A 17915-nucleotide genomic window follows, 5' to 3' on the forward strand; every position below is an offset into this window, starting at 1 on the left:
TGATAGGGGTGGGAGAAATGGATGAAGGGAGTCAAAAGGTACAAATTTCCAATTGTATAATAAGTCATGAGAATGTAAGGTACAGCATGGTTAATACTGTTTTGCATATTTGAAGTTGCTAAGAATAAACTTTATTTTATTTTTTATTTAAATTTTTTTTCTTAATTAAAATTATTGGGTGATGTTAAGAGAGTAAATTTAAAAAATTCTCATCACAAGAAAAAAAATTTTTATGTATGATGACAGATGTTAACTAGACTTATTGTGTTGACCATTTCACAATATATACAAATATCAAATCATTATACACCTGAAACTAATATAATGTTATATGTTAACTGCACCTGAAAAAAATTTGAAAGGTTGATTATAGTCTTTTCAAGTTACACAGATCTAAAAGTTTCATAGATTCTTTTTTTTTTTTACTAGCCTCAATGGATAATTTGCCATCCATCCTCACCACTGATATTTCTGTTTGCTCCTATCACTGTTAGCTTTCCTTATATTTAGTAGAGACCTGGTGTGGGTACATTTACATTGTTAGATAAGTTTTATGACATGTATAAATAATAATTTTAAAAGTTAGTCTTCTCTAGTTTCTCTTTAAAGATATTTGTTATATAGTAATATATAATAGTAATGTTATTATTATGTACCAGCATAGTATTTTATAACTTTAAAATATATTTTAAACTGGTCATCTGAATATTTTCCCTAAACTTAATCTTACTTGTTTAGCTTGTGCTTACTATTTTACCTTTAAATTTGAATGGAAATTAATTTGAGCTCTTAAAAATTTAACACTCTAAATCAGGGGTTGGCAAAACTATAATCTGTGGGCTGTTTTTGTATGGCCCAGGTGCTAAGAATTGTTTTTACATTTTTAAATGGTTTAAAAGACTGAGGAAGAAAATATAACAGAGACCATACGTAGCCTGGAAAACCTAAAATATTTACTATCTTGCCCTTTAAAGAGAAAGTGTGATCTCTATGTTAAATACATAATTATACATTTTTTCTTGGCGGGTGCTTTAATATTTCTTTCCTTCCCTCCTTCCTACCACCTTTTCCTCTTTTGCAGTATTTCAGTTATCGTAGGATATTTCTGTTTGTGTTTTATGCCAAATATAAAGTAGCACTGTTATTCTAGTTTTTATATTATACAGTCATGTTATTTGCTTATCGTCTGATACATTCTCTTGTCATGAACAATCCACATAAACATTGGTTGCTTTGTTCTTTTATTTTATTGCTATTTTACAGTATAGATTCACATCTAACTAACTGTCTGCATCTAGCCTTAGGGTCTTTTGGTATTATTGCTTTACATAGTTTTCCAGTTCACTGAATGGCATTTCATTTTAATTCCGCCCTGTGAGTAATTTTTTCAGTAACTAACTTTTCATTGTATTTCTTACAGAATTCTGTCATTGGTTAAAATTTGGTAATTACTCTTCAATCTATGTGTAATTGTTTTTCTGTTTCTTAAAAATTCTGAACTTTTGTATTTGGATAACTCTTCTTTATATGATTTTACTTAATTTAAACAATCTTACACTGGCTCTTTTTTTTTATAGTAGTAAATACAAAGGATTTTATTTTGTAGTTCAGAAAAAAATGTAGACCCAGGAACTACTTTGGGACACTATAGATTAATTTGCATTTTCCATAGTTTTTTATAACTGAAGTCATACAGTATGTTCTTTCTTGTGTCTGGCTCTATTCATGCAACATAATTATTTTTAGATTGATCCATGTTGTGTGCATCGATAATTTGGCCCTTTTTTATTGCTAATTATTATTTCATTTTATTGAAGTACATTTCTCTGTTCATTTATTAATGAATATTTGGGTTATTTCTAGTTTCGGACTATTGTATATTAAGTTGCTATGAACAGTCAAGTACAAGTTGTTGTGTTAGCATTCGTTTCCCTTTCTCTTGAGTAAATACCTAGCACAAAGAATGGTTGGGTTTTTGCAAAGAATTGTGTTTACTTTTTAAAGAGATTTGCAGTTTTCCAGAGTGATTCCATCATTTTTCATTCCCACATCAGTAGATTAGAGTTCTGATTCCTCCAGATCCTCACCAGTTTAATGCTGACAGTTTTGTTTTTGTTTTGTTTTGTTTTTTAAATGAGGGCATAGTAGATTCTCATTGTAGTTTTAATTTGCCTTTTACTAATTGCTGATGTGGCTATGGCTAACATTTCAAATGCCTAATAGTGAAGGGTTTTTGCCCAACATTTCAAGAGTTTTCTTCTTGATTTGTAAGAATTTTTAATGTATTCTGGATATGTCTTTTGTCATATATATGTAAATATTTTCTCCTGTTGTGTGACTTGCCTTTTTTTTATAATGTAATTGAAGTGCAATTTTTATACAATAATATTCATTTAAGTATATTGTTTGATGAGTTTTAGTAAATTTATACAGTTGTGCAACCATCTCACAACCCAGTTTTTTTTTTTTAAACTGTTATGACCACAGAACAGTTCTCTCATGCTTGTTTACAGTCAGTCCTTCCTTTCACCCCCCAAACTCAGGCAATCATTGATCTGCTTTCTTTTTCTATAGATTTGACTTTTTCTAAAAAGTTTTATGAATGGAATCATATAACATAATCTTATATATCTAGCTTCTTTCACTGAGCAGTGTTTTATTTAGGTTCATCTATGTTGTTGCATGTATAAGTAGTCTTTTTCATTGCTGAGTAATCTTTCATTCTATGGATACGCTCCCTTTGTTTATATATTGATAGACTGATGGACATTAGATTGGTTACAGTTTTTGGCTATTAAGAGTAATGCTTACTTCCCCTGCCCAACATGGCACACTGTCTTTTTGAAGAACAAAGTTTCTAGTTCTGCTAAAGGTCAGTTTGTCTGTTTTTGTTTGCATGTTATGTAAGAAAATTTTGCCTGCTTTAACATTACAAAGCTTTCTTCCTTTGTTTTCTTCAGAAGTTTATAATTTTATCTTTTAAGTTTAATTTTTATGTACAGTGCAAAGTTCATTTTTTTCTATAGAGATGTTCAGTTGTTTGAGCACTTTATGTTGAGAAAAATATTTTTTTCCCCATTAAATTACTTCATTGTAAATTTGTAGTATTTTGCACTTTGAGAATATTTAATTCCTTGTCAAACTTTTCTTAATGGTTTTAACATCAACTGATGACTTTTGAAAAAAGAAAGAGTGATTTTCAATTTTTATTATTTCTCTATTAACTATGATCCTGTTGTAAAGAATAACTTCACTCATCAACTAAACATCCTTGGTTACCCTGAACTGCAATTCCTTTTTAAAATAATGGATAAACATTTAAATTTTGTACTTTAATTAGCAATTTACAGAGTAATGATTTGATGTAGTAGTCACTTCCAGTGGTAGCAAATAAGGCATGATTTTGTTCTCTTTTTTTTCCTTATTATTTCGAATATTGTTGTGGACGCAGGTATTTTTATATATTGTTTTTCAATCAGTTTGGTGCTGGGTGAGGCTGCTAGAGTTGTAACAAGCTAGACTATAACAATGACTTAAACAAATAGATGTTAGTCTGGATGTGGGCGGTGCTAACATTGTTCCAGCTATCCATTCTATCATCCTTAGTGTCTTCTTGCTTGTCACGTCATGGTCACAAGACAGCTTTCACACCCCTAGGCCTTATGTTCATATTCAAGGTGTGGGGATGGGGCAATGCCAGCTACCAGCTAAAAAGCAATATTACAAAAATCTTTTTCTAAAATTGCCCTAATAGACCTGTCCTTATGTTTCATTGGCCACATCTGGGTCACAGTGTCACCTCAGCTGTCAGGAGGACTGTGAAAGGAAGTATGAAGCAAAGAGGAATAGAATTGTCAACATTGGCTTAGGCTGTTCATGAACCATTGCCTAAGGCAGTGTACATTGTCACCCCTGGAGAAATTAGGTTTTTACTAATAAGAAAGAAGGGTGTGTGTGGGGGGGATAGCTAGTTATGCTACCATAAATATGTTTGGTTAAGCATGGAATGACTAGAATTATTATATTATATTATTTTATATGAAAAGCCATATTTATATATTTAACTTAAAATTTTATATTAAAAATAAGATTTGAGAGCTTGCCTCTTAATGTTTTATGTTTACTTTCATTGTCCTATGAAGTTCATTTTATTATTTAACACATTTTAGTGTCCTTAAATATTATCTATTATGTAATATGATGAGAATGTTATTCTAAGTATTGACATTATTTAAAAACTTTTGTTTAATGCCAAACTATGAATTCATGTAGACTAGGCTCTTCAGATTTATTTTGTAAATAAATTTGGAAGTTAAAATAACCTTCTATATTATTTCTTTATTCTCTTCTCCATTTTCTTAAGGTCTCTGTGTGTTATCACTTCTTTTTGTGCAGAACCTTGCTCTTCCAAACCACTTTCATTGTTTTCTCTTCTTTTTTCCCTCTCTCAATTTTTTCCTTGCCTTACTATAAGTCTATTTTTATGCTTCTCTTCAAAAAGGGCTAGAATAAAGTTGATTTCTGATTGATAAGATCATATTGTGCTATTAAATGTCCTAAGAATTTCTTAATTTCATTTGGGTTATGCACTGCTGACTGTTGATTGTTAACAGGTTCTGAAATAATCGTATTAGGTTAGCCGAGAATTACATATCAAGCATTAATGGGCTGCATGTTACTGAATCAGAAAAGCCACTGGTAAGCTCTGAATCACAACCAAGGTAGCTAATATGATTTTTGCTTTAAATTACATTATTTAATATGATTCTCTCTTCCTTTAGTACATGTAATCTCTCCCATGGAGCGGCATTAAGTTTTCAATGTTTAAAGCGTGTTGTAGCTCCAGAAAAAGTGTCATGTATGTATCACGTTAGTGCATATGCACACAGATGTTATAAATTCCCTTAAATATTTTGTCCCAATGTATACTTGTTATGTATAAGGTGTTGTGAGTTTATTAATACTACTCTTGATAAATAAAATGTTTGTGTTTTAAAATTCCTCAATTATTGTGCATGATTAAGGTGCTATGCATTTTATTGTCTTAAAATCTACCCGAAAATCATCCTAATTTTATTAAATATGTATTCCGTTGACTGATTGGTTTAAAGAATTATCTGCTTTTTGGTAAAGATCTGTATTCTTTCTGTGTTATGAAAAATAACTGCTTTTTTTCGAAGAGTTGTCTGTATAGTGAAAGGTACCTGTTCTTTGAATTTTTTCTTAAACTGATTTAGCATCTTTCTCACTATAACCTCTGCATGTTTGGGGAAGCCAAGTGGGAGATATATTGATCATTTCTCCCTCTCTACCCCCACCACCTCCATTTTTTAAATCAAATTCTAGGATTTCTATCTTCTTCTTTTTTTTTAATTGACTACTAAGCAAACTTTGAGGAAATGCTGTAGTTCTGAAACCTCCTCACTAATAAATTATTTTAGAAGTAAAATTTCTTAATTTCTGTTTGTCTTTCTAGTTAAAATCAGTTGGAATCAACTCAGACTTTATCATAGGGCTTAAAGTTTTGTGAACTGAGTCACTTTGTGGAATGTTGCATGGACTATAACAGCAGAATAAAAAGAATTTAGCTGCTAAAGAATTATTTTGTTAGGGGAAAAAGTGAAATGTGATTCTTAGTCTTTGTGATACAGGATTATACGATCCTTCCAGACTTTTAATATTCATCTACAGTGGAATCCTGGTCTTGTACATTTATGTCATTTCGTATTTTGTTTCCAATTAAATCAAATTCTGCAACTCTTTCCATTTCTAATTTTATTTATGTGAAGCTTTTAAAATACTGTCAAACTTTTAACTTAATGCTTTATTTATGCTCATACAGGTCTTTTCATATTAGCCTATAGCTTTGTAAACACTAGAATATTACTTGCTATTTCTTGGAACAATCTTTACAGTAGTCTACAGATATATCTCTGTTCCATTAGCTCAGTGTCAGCTGTTGCTTTGGATACAGTGTTCCTGTTTTGGCAAGCTTTTTAGGGATCTTAAACAACTATGCTTTTTTTCTGATTGTATTCTCGTGGGATTTTTTTTTTTACCCTCTTTGTAATGCAACCAAGACATTGAAAAAGAAAAAAATTACGTTATATTTATTTTCAAAGCAGGAGAAATAATTTTAGTTTAATAAAATGATTGTGCCATATTCTGAAACGCTTTTTCAATGGTAGAAATCTACCTTGATCTACTTATGAAATTATCCTTTTTGCTCTGTTTTATGGTCTTTCATTGCATTTTATATTTATGAAGTTGGGAAATTTCATGGAAGGTTAAGTGATTTGCTGAAGGTCACAGTGCCAATTTGTAGAAAAATTATTCTTAGAATATTGACTGTCTCAATTAAAGAAAAGACATTGTCTAGAACATTGCTGCCTTTTCAGTAGAAGTTTCTTTTTCTAGCATGGTATTTTTCAAATATGTTCAGTCTGTCTGTTTTGAGATCTCTTACAATTGTCTGAGAATATTTGTAAAATTAGTATATTTGGAGAATTTCTGAAGTCAAATGATAATAGGATGGCCTGTTGCAGAGTATAGAATAGGGAATGAAGGTCCCGAGACCTAAAATTGGTCTGCCACTGAGCAGCTCTGGGCCTACTCCCTTGGTTTCCTACCTTAGTTTCCTTAACTGTAAAATGAGCATTGTAATACTTACTCTACTTATATTTTAAGGAAAAATTGGTGGATGTGAAGGCCCTTTTAAATACTGCTGCCAAGGGGAGAAAGCATCTCTATTTAGTATAATGTTTCCACAGATCAGGGTGAGACATTATGATGGATGTAGACCACCAAGGATGCACAGTACCAGGATTGGGTCTGATTTTGTGAAAAGAGCCAGTTCAAAGGTGGTATAAGGAAACATTAAGAGAAGTCCTAGTGCTGATTCTGGAGTGTTAAGAAAATAGGCATACAAATCAGGCAGTTCAAAATGACCAGTGAAGTATTCACATTGTGTTTGTCAGGAATACCTGTGGGATGAGGAAGGGCATCCTTTTAAAGACAGTTTATGATTTTACAGATTTAAACTATGCTAAGGTTGTGATTTGCAGCAGCGAGTGGGGAGCCAGATGAGTGAGGTAAGAAGTTGATTAACTGTTTGCTTGTGAATTAAAACCATCAAGCTTCCCAGAGATCATCACAGTGATCCAGGGTTCTAGGAAGGAGTTTTTTCATGGACAGTTTTCAGGGAGACTTTAAACTTGAGGAAATGTGTATTAGATGCCTCTTGGCAACATTAGTTAACCTGTTTATTTGTGTAGATAATGTAAGTACTGGTTTCCCAACACTAACCTGCCAGTTGGTAGCAGTCATGCTGAAGTTTTATTAGTTCCCAGTAAAATTAAAAATAAGAACAAGATGGTGACTTAATCATAAAGCAATATTCATGCTATGAGTGAAAGAATGTCTCTGATTCTAAGGATTTTACATATATATATATATTTTGATATTTAACCATTTTTTAAATGAATAATGATAGTTTATAGTGAGTTTTTAAAAATGTCCTTACTTAGCAAAGTAAAAAGATAGGATTTATTGGTCATTCTACTTCCTTATTTTAAATTAAATTTATTGGGGTCACACTGTTTAAAAAAAGCTTTCAAGTATATATAGTTCAATAGTACGTCATATGTATATTGCATCGTATGTTCATCACCTTAAGTTAAATGTCCTTCCATCACCTCGTTTACTCTTATCTACCTGCTCCCCTCCTCTAATCCACAGTCCATGTCCATGAGTCTCTGGTTTCTATGAGGTTTTATTTGTTGCTTTCAGTTTTATGTCACACATATAAGTGAAAGCACGTGGTTCTCAACTTTTTCTGTCAGACTTATTTCGGTTAGCATGATTATCTCAAGGTCAATCCATGTTGTCACAAATGGCAGTATTTCATCTTTTATTATGCCTGAGTAATATTCCATTGTATGTATGTGCCACATTGTCTTTATCCAATTATCTATCGAAGGGCACTTTGGTAGTTTCCATATCTTGACCACTGTAAATAATGCTGCAGTGAACATCAAGGTGCATATATCTTTATGGATAAAGTTTTTCAAATTTTGGGGGTAGATACCCAGAAGAAGGATTGCTGGGTCCTATGGTAATTCTATTGTTAATATTTTGAGGAGGTTCCTGTACCAATTTACATTCATACCACTAGTGTATGAGAGTTCCTTTTCCCCACAGCCCCTCCAAAATTTGTTATTACTTGTCTTGTTGATGATAGCTATTCTAAAAGGTGTGAGGTGGTATCTCATTGGGGTTTTGATTTGCATTTCCCTAATGGCTAATGAAGTTGAACATCTTTTCATATGTCTGTTGGCTGTTTGTATGTCTTCTTGTAGAAATGTCTATTCAGGTCCTCTGCCCATTTTTTAATTGGATTTGTTTTTTTTGTTGTCGAATTATATGAGTTCTTTATATATTTTGGGTATTAGCCCCTATTGGAGGCTATCCTTACCTCCTTTTAAACTTTCCTGCTTAAAGAAAACCAGGCTTTTCTTTAACTGATATTGATGGTTATTTGCAGAAGTTTAAAATTAGACATTTTAACGTTCGAATCTCTACTTTGCCATTTATTCTATGTTGTTGTCTTGAACCTTCTGTATGTGTATATATACACACACATACACACACACACACACATATATATAAATATATATACACACACACACACACACATATATATATATATGTAATTTGTGACTGGTTTATTTCACAAGATCATATCCTCAGGGATCACCTATGTTGTAGCATGTGACAGGATTTCCTTCCTTGTTAAGTCTGAGTTCTATTCCATTGTACGTATACCACATTTTCTTGATTCGTTTGATGGACACTAGAGTTGCATTGTCCCTAACCCTTTCTTGATATCCTAGGGCTGCTATAACAAATTACCACAAATGAGGTAGTTTAAAACAACATAAATTTATTCTCACAGTTCTAGTGGTTAGAAATTCAAATCAAGGTGTTGTCAGGGCCATGCTCTCTCTGAAGGCTCTAGAGAAGAATTTTTTTCATGCCTCTTTCAGCTTCTAGTGGCTCTAGTCAGTCCTTGAAGTTCCATAGCTTGTAACTATGTCATTCCAATCTCTGCCTCTATTGTCACACGCCCTTTTTCACTATGCGTGTCTCTGTGTGTTCTTCTAAGGACGTAAATCATTGGATTTAGAGCCCACCATACCCTACTGGATTATAACTTCATCTCAACCTAACTAACTATGTCTGCAAAGACCCTGTCTCCAAATAGGCTCACATTCCGAGGTCATAGGCAGACATGAATTTTATGAGATATCGTTCATCCCACTACATTCTCTAAAATTTAATCAATTTGTAATGCATATAAACCCTTGGCAGCTGAGGCTGCCACAACAAAATACCATAGGCTGTGTGGCTTAAATAACAAATTTTCTCACAGTTGTGGAGGCTGAAAAGTCTAAGATCAAGGCTAGGCAGGTTTCAGTGTCTGATGAGGGCTCTCTTGCAGACAATCGCCTTCATGCTTGTTCTCACATGGCAGAGAGAGGGGGAGAGAGAAAGAAGAGGGCACATGTAAGCTCTCTGGTGGCTCTTCTTTTAGGAGCACTAATGCCATCACAGCAGGGTCCTATCCTCATGACCTCATCTAAACCTAATTAGCTCCCAAAAGCTCCATCTCCTAATATCATCACATTGGTGGGCAGGGCTTCAACTGAATTTGGGAGGAGGAAGACAAAAACATTTAGTTCATAACAACATTCAAAATCAAAATATATATTTAACATTAGGTAATATTTTAAGAGTCAATTATTTTTTTAAATAATGGTATGTAAGTTTGACCATATATATACATACACATAAAACTTGCTTATATTGTCTTGGGAAAAGAGTATATAAGATTCATGTTTATTTAATAGTTTAAACATTCATATTTTATTTGACCTAATATCTTTGCCCCAAAATAAACTATAAAGCATTTTTGAATGGTGTTTTAGGTATTTAAGCAGAGGCCTTATCTGATTTACATTTTTGTCATAATCTGTTATCTCTTCCATTTCCTATTATTTACTTTAGACTTTAAAATATAATAAGCAGAAAAAATGCATATATCAGAAGAGTGCAGCTCAGTTTTTTCATAGTGAAAAAAAATGCGTAACTAGCATTCAAACTGAAAAAACTAAACTCTTACCAGTATCCCACAAAGTCTTCCATCTGCCCCCTTTTTATTTAACAAGTTTCCCCAGGTAATTCTTTTATATATACCAAAAGTTTGAAAGCCACTTATAATAGGCACCTAGATTTGTAGCAGGTATTTGTGTAGATCTCTCCTCTATCAGGTATCATATTAGTGGACTTAGTTTCCACAGTGTGCTCTCATTCGCATCTTTTACTGTTTCTCCACTTGGAGCAGTTTTTCTTTTGCTTTCCAATTCCTTCTGTAAATCTTCCACACCTCCACTCCCAACACCTTCCATGGCAGCTGCATTTCAGTTCTTAACGAAGATTCCTTCCTGTAAGCAGCATTGATTCCTTCCTGTAAGCAGCATTGATTCCTTCCTGTAAGCAGCATTGATCCCTTTTTCCCCTCACGAGTTCTAAGTTAATTGCCCCTCCTATGTGTTTTCATTAAACCCTCCATTTCTCCTCTTATTTATCATAGTACATTCTAATTGCTGCTTTTCATGTCTTTATCTCTAATCATACCATTAATATTGAAAAGTCAGACAGTGTAGTATTTGCTTCATTTTAATTTTATCCCCAGTACCTTGCACAGTGTTAGTGGATGATATACATTAAGTGATAGTAACATCATTATGTTTTAGTATTGAAAAAGGTTCTAGAGTTCATCTGGCTTAGCCTCCTCATTTTACAGATGAGAGAACTAAAAGCCTGCAATTTATTATTTAAAAGGGCTGAGAAAAAGTCAGGGGTCAAACTATATAGTATTTGACTGTGATGAGAGAGAATGGTGGGGGAAAGGCCACTAATGTTCAGTATATTTAAGAGACATTCTTCACTTTAATCATAGCTAGACAAAATTATTTCATTTCCAGTTTTTCTAATGTTCCAATTTCAGCTCTGGCTAGAATATTTTATCATACCATTTTTATTCTCTTACTCTCACTGATTCTGTTCTTTTTTTTACCCCCTTTGTGGTTTATAGTTTCCAGCACCCCTATTTTTATTATTATTACTTCACTTTAGCTTGCTATACAGGCTAGGTTCCTATGGTTATCCATTTCAAAAATATTCTCATTTCCAACCAAGAATTCCCCGTTGGCATCTTAGATTCAACATGTCTAACAGCTAAGTACTTCATTAACAACAGCCTTTTTATTCTCCCATCCCTGCCTCTCTCCCACCTACTTGTCCAGCGATTTTCTGGTTTTCCTTTTTCTTTTTCCATCTTCTCAAGCTCCATATTTGAAGCTTCACAGATATGGTAGATTCTTTCCAATCTCTTGGCCATTATAGATCAGTCAGCATTCATTTTTTTTTCAGTGTTTCAAAATCCCTCCAACCCTCACCCTGAAGCCACACAACTCAGTCTCTCCCCATACATCGCTGGTACCTCCTGAGTCACTGTCCCTCCTGAGTCGCTGTCCCTTCGCCAAAGCCCAGGTGCTATGGTAAAGATGAATTTAAAAAATAATTGTAACACCACTCACAAAAATTAACTCAAACTGAATTAAAGACTTAAATGTAAGACCTGAAACCATGAAAGTCCTAAAAGAAAACATAAGGATAAAGCTCCTTGACATGGATCTTGATAATGATTTTTTAGGTATGACTCCTAAAGCACAAGCAACAAAATTAAATATAACAAGTGGGGCTACATCAAATTAAAAAACTTCTGCAAAACAAATGAAACCAGCAACAAAATGAAAAGACAACCTATGGAATGGGAAGAAATATTTGCCAACCATATATCTGATAAGGGGTTAATATCCAAAATATATAAAGAACTCATATAACTCAATAGCAATAAACCAAATTACCCAATTAAAAAATGGTAAAAGGATGTGAATAGACATTTCTCCAAAGTATATAGTACATGAAAGACCAACAGATGCATGAAAAAATGTTCAGCATTACTAGTCACTAGGAAAACGCAAATTAAAACCCCATGAGATATCACCTCGCACCTGTTAGAATGGCCAACATCAGAAAGATAAGAGATAACAAATGCTGATGTGGATGTGGAGAAAAGGGAACCTTCACACATTGTTGGTGGGATTGTAAATTAGTACAGCCACTATGGAAAGCAGCCACCAGGATCCTCAAAAAATTAAAAAGAAAACTACTGTATTATCCAGCAATTCTACTTCTGGGCATATATCCAGAGGAAATAAAAACACTAACTAAAAAAGATATCTGCACCCCCATGTTCATAGCTGCTGCTTCTTTCTTCTTCCTCCTTCCTCCTCCTTCCTCCTTCCCCCTTCCCCTTCCTCCTCCTCCTCCTCCTCCTCCTCACCAGGTTAGAGAAATTTTCCATCATTATTTCTTCAAATAGCTCTTCAACATCTTGTTTTCCTTCAGGTGCTCCTATGACATGGATATTTTTACCTTTAATAGTGTTTCATAGGCTCCTTAAATTATCATTATAGTCTTGGCTTCTTTTTTCTTGCCATTCTGGTTGAGTGATCTTGTCTTTCCCATCCTCTATGTAGGTCATCCGATCTTCTTTTTTATCCACTCTGTTTATTCCATTTAATATACTTCTCATCTTGGATAATGTGTTCTTCATTTCTGACTGGTTCCCTTTTATAATTTCCATTTCCCTTTTTCTGTTTTTTATCTTTGTTGAAGTTCTCACTAAATTTATATATACTTCCCCTAAGTTAATCGAGCATCTTTATAAGCAGTGTTTTGAACTCTGCATCTGTTAGATTACTTGACTCCATTATTCCTGGATCTCTGTTCTGTTCTCTCATATGGTTTTTTGCTTCTTTGTCTTCCCATTTTGGCTGCCTTTCTGTGCCTGTTTCTATGTACTAAGCAAAGCTCCTAAGTCTTCTGGTCTTATTAGTGTGGCTTTGTATAGTAGGTGTCCAGTGGCACAGTCCTGAGAGAGATTCAGCTGCAGGCCAAGCTGAGCTTCAACCTGTGCCCATTCAGGGCCACCAGCAAGCAATCCACAGATGCTATAGTTATAGTTGCCTCAAAAGGCCCCACCAGAAACCACGGCCAGCTTCTACCAGTGTGAGTCTAGGCACTGTTCATCAAGGAGCGCCTGACTCACTGAGGATACACCTGAATATGGCTTAGGTGGGGCCACGAGTTGGGGGAGGTGGAATTTCAGGGAATCCTCTGGGTGGAGTGACTTCTGTTATCCAGTTTGATGACATCACAGCAATGGCAGCTCCGAGTCTGTGCACTAAGAATGGGGAGGGCTCAACAGAGGAACAGTGGATACCTCTGGCACTTCTGTACAGAGCGATTCTTGCTTTGGCCCTACTCCGACAACTCAGTGTTTCCCTGTAAGTCCTTGGTGCCCCCTGTGCAGCTGAATCACACTGGTGCTCACAGGAAGCAGCTCTGTCACTATCAAAACCTGCTTGCGGACACAGCCCCTTTAAGAGGCATCTACATCTGCCGGCTGCCACTGCCACTGCCACTGCTGCAACCTCTGTCCCACTCAGCCACTCAGGACCGGGCAACCTCACGTCCTCGCCCTGTCCTACTTCCTGCCTTTGCAGAGTGGTTTCTTATATTTCTCCTTAGTTGTATGGCTTGGTCATCTAATTCCCAGGTGATTTTTCCTTGCTCTTTGCTCCTTGTTTCTGTCACAACTTTGATTTGGTCACCAGAGGGATGAATAGAGCCTCTGTCATCTGGTAGGTACAGCAATGTAATCCTCATCATATAATCAATAAGCAACCTGAAAAATTGCACCTTCCCTGTGTGAAAGAAAAAGCTTGTGCTTTCAGCCTTTTTTTTTTTTTTTTGAATGATGTTGAGACTTCCTCCTGAACTGCCCAAAGCCAATCATTTCTGAGATACAGCTATGCTTGTGCACTTTAGACTACTAAAGTCCAGCCTCAGGGCTGAAAGTAATGGATCCAGAGACTCAGAATCTTCAAGAACATATCTGTACGGCTCCTGTATCACTGGCACAAAAGTCATTGAGCCAGAAAGTTGAAACTACGTTGAATGATAGGCACAGTATTCCTAAATAAAATCGAGTGCTGGAGCTGCACCAGAGCTTGTTACCCCTCCCGCTTCTCCCCTCCTTCGCTTACGTCACCCCGGAGTGCCGGCAACATTGGGACAACACTGTTAATGGTACTCCAGTTATGTCCCTGGTGCCCTCAAGCTGCTACCATAGCTCTGGAACTCAGAATGAATGAGTCCATCAGCAAGTTCGTTTGTGCATGGGCCATTTAAGAGGAATGCCTGGGACTTCAGCTTCATCTCTCTCACTGAGCCACAATCTCTGGTGATTTTCACAGCCAGAAATTATGGGGACATCTCTTCCCAGCACTGAAACCCTGGGCTATGGAGCCTGGTATAGGGCTGGGATCTCTTGCTCCTCTGGGTGGATCTGAGACATTCTTCCCGATTTTTAGCCACCACACATGGGTGTGGAACCAGTTCGTTCTGCATCTCAGCCCCTTCTACCCGTCTCAAATTGGCTTCTTCTCTATGACTTTAGAGACTTCTGTTCAGCTAGACTTCAGGCAATTTGCAATGACAGTTGTTCTATATTTTAATGGTAATTTTGATTGGTCTTGAGAGGAGGCAAGCATAGCATTTATCTAATTTGTCTTCTTTACCAGAAATTCCATGATAGCATTATTTAAAATATGTTAAAAAATGGAAATAACTCAAATATACATCAACAGTGGGATGGATAAATAAACTAAGGTAAGTTTCTACACTGGGATAGTCTATAGCACTGAAAATGAATCAGCTACTGCCATATACAACAACATGGATGAATTTTACAAATAAGATATTGACTAAAAGGAGCCATACACGATACTTACTTTATCGTTCCATTTACACAAAATTCAAAAATAGGCAAAAGTAATCATTGATGTTAGAAGTTATGATAGTGACAGTATTTGGAGAGATGTACTTAAGGAAGCCACACAAGATTCAGAGGTACTTATAATATTTAGTTTCACAGTCTAGGTGGTAATTATGTAGATGTGTTCACTTTGTGATAATTTCTAAATCTGTGCTTACATAATTTGCATACTCCTTTATGCATATGAAATTTTTATTTCAAATAATCATTATTTTGTAGTTTGCCAACTAACAAATTATATATTTATATCAAGCGATAAATGTATATAACTGCCATTAATTGAAAAAATGGTCATGTTAATTGGCAAGCTTAAAATTACATTCAGAATTATAAGTATTGTAAGTTATAAATATTACTATATTAGACGGTTCTTTAATAATGAGCTATATGTTTCCATTTTGAAAAGTTTTTAGAAGTTAATAATTTTTAGACTTTAAACGTTTTTCAATTAACATACACATATAGCTTACAGCATACATTCAGCTAATATCACTGAAACATTACTGTATGTTGAGAAACTGTGCTTTTCAGATCCTTTGAAGATAGTAAAGGCAATAAGTATAATTTTATAGTATATATCAGTATTCAAGTTTTATAAGCTGAAAATATTATTTGAAGTTAGGTAATGCTTTCTTGGATTATATAGACACTTAAATAGTGATAAGGGAAATTCCTTTATAGCTGCCTAATTTTAATTCTTGGTTTCTACTAAAAAGTAAAAAAATATCACTCTGGATGGAATGGAACTAACAACAAAAGCAAAGCACTCTAGCACATATTTTCACTCAATAATTTCATATGAAATACCTTATTTTCTCCCTTTTTCTTTGGCAGTATGTTAAATTCTATTATAACCATATTAAATTAAGCTTTTAAAATTAAAATATAATTTAAAACAATGTTCATTTGTTTTTCTTTTCTTGTTTAATTAAAAAAATTCCAAAATGGATATTGTTATTCATCAACCATGTTTCCTGATGTTTTCTTTAAGCTGACTTTACTTTGCTTCTGTGTCTGTGCATCTGCAGTATCTACTATTACTAACGTCAGTAGAATTCAGAAATAACCTTTTGTCTTATTTATAAACTTAATAGTCAAGAAAATACGTTAAAGAAATCATTTAACTTTTTAACTACATACCTCTAATAACACTGAATCATAAATGAAAGAGGAATTTCAACTATTTGGGCCTGGAAATATATGTTGGTGTACTAGATTCTGCCTTGATAATTTTAGTCATCTACTTAGTGACAAATTTAATATTCTATTTATATCACTGTAGTTTTAATCTTCTCTTAGGTAGTGTTTCTACTTTATCAACTTTATCACCTACCTCCGAGTCACTCTGCTCCAGCCACCATCACAGCTTTCTTGCTGTTTCACCATAGCTACTAAGCACATTTCTACCTCAGCACTTTTGTTGCTACCTCTACTCAGATCTGCATTTCCCTGTGTTCTCCCTAGATGCCTTCCATTGCATGCAGATCTGTCTAAATATCACCTCACAGATGCATCTGCTAACTCCTCTCTATAATAATTCCCATTATTCTCTATTCTCTTCATATTTCCTGCTTCATTTTTATAGCATTTATCATAACTTGATATTCCGTTAGATTTACTTTTTATATATTTCTTAGTAAATATAAGCTTCATAAGGATAGGGAGTTAATTGGTGTTGTATACTACTGTATTTTCAGCACCTACAGCCAAAACTGACATATAGTAAGCACTGTATAAATATTTGTAGTTAGAATGAATAAATAAAATATAATAGAAAGGAAGTATGAGTCTTCATGGTCAGAGCTCTGTTACCTATGCAGAATTCACTTATTTATCTCTAAACAAATGTTGGAACATTGTTAGTTCCAGCATGGCTCTCTCCATAGGGATTGATGGTGGATTTTAAATAAGCTCTAATAATATAACAGATTTTTTATCTTATTCTTTATCCTTTAAAGGAGGAGGAAAAGGGAAAGGGGGAAAATTATGTGTTTAGTTTTTAATTTTTTCTTCTATCAAATAATGACTAAAGAATATTTGTTCCAAATGCATTGTCTTTGTTCTTGTCTGTAGTAATTTATAAATACTGTCGTAACTGCTCAAGTACCAAGTAACTACTCAAGTACCAGTAAAAGTTGTAAATTTATATTGGTTCTGTTTTCCTGTTTATATCTATTCTCATCCTACCCACCCCCATTTTTTTTTTTTAAAGAATCCAACCCAAGTCGGAACAGCTCTTCAGGTTTTCCATAATCTTGGAACTTTGAAGAATACTATTACCAGTGTCGTGGATGGATATTGTGCTGCTTTGGAAGAAAGCATCAGTAGTGCATTAGATATCAAAGTTTTGACTCAACCTTCCCAGTCAGCTGTGAGAGGTATGGATTTGATTTATATTTAGCTTCTTTATTTATTTATAACTGAGAAGTTCTTTGAATAGTATGTGAAACAGTCAAGTTTCAAAGCAATTTAATGACTCATTTTTTAGTAGACAAAATGAGAGAAGAGATTATGTTTCAGAATTTATTTATAACATTTTTGTCTAATCAGTGAATTGAACCGGCCAATTGGTACATTCAGAACTTCTAGATAAAATTCTATAAACTGTAGCTTCATTTAGTTCAGAGGAAACAGATGCAAGGGAAAAAAAGGAACATATTTTTTTCCATAAAATCCTTATCCTCACATGTACTTCTTATTGAGACAGAAGATATTTTTTTTTTAAGGAAATGCCATCTCTACCCTAACTTTCTTGGGCTTTTTCTTATGATAATTCTGGTATTCAGAAGCAATAACGGCTACTTGTGAAGATAGAAATTGATAAAACCTTTGGGAACATAACAGCTATAGCAAAATCTAAAGAAAACTACTAAAGAAAGGTAGGATT

The 17915-nt window shown here is 34.2% G+C and overlaps 1 protein-coding gene across 2 annotated transcripts in view; it reads left to right on the plus strand.

Moving 5' to 3' along the window:
* COG5 (component of oligomeric golgi complex 5) overlaps nt 1–17915 on the plus strand; it is a 290965-nt gene that overhangs the window by 144042 nt on the left and 129008 nt on the right. For both annotated transcript variants that reach the window (XM_015599504.2, XM_006925364.3), the window contains exon 8: nt 17241–17406. In XM_015599504.2, the coding sequence (XP_015454990.1) occupies nt 17241–17406 (166 nt within the window). The remainder of the gene's footprint in view (nt 1–17240; nt 17407–17915) is intronic.

The sequence above is a fragment of the Pteropus alecto genome, unplaced genomic scaffold (assembly GCF_000325575.1).
Source record: "Pteropus alecto unplaced genomic scaffold, ASM32557v1 scaffold109, whole genome shotgun sequence".
Classification (NCBI taxonomy): Eukaryota; Metazoa; Chordata; class Mammalia; order Chiroptera; family Pteropodidae; genus Pteropus; species Pteropus alecto.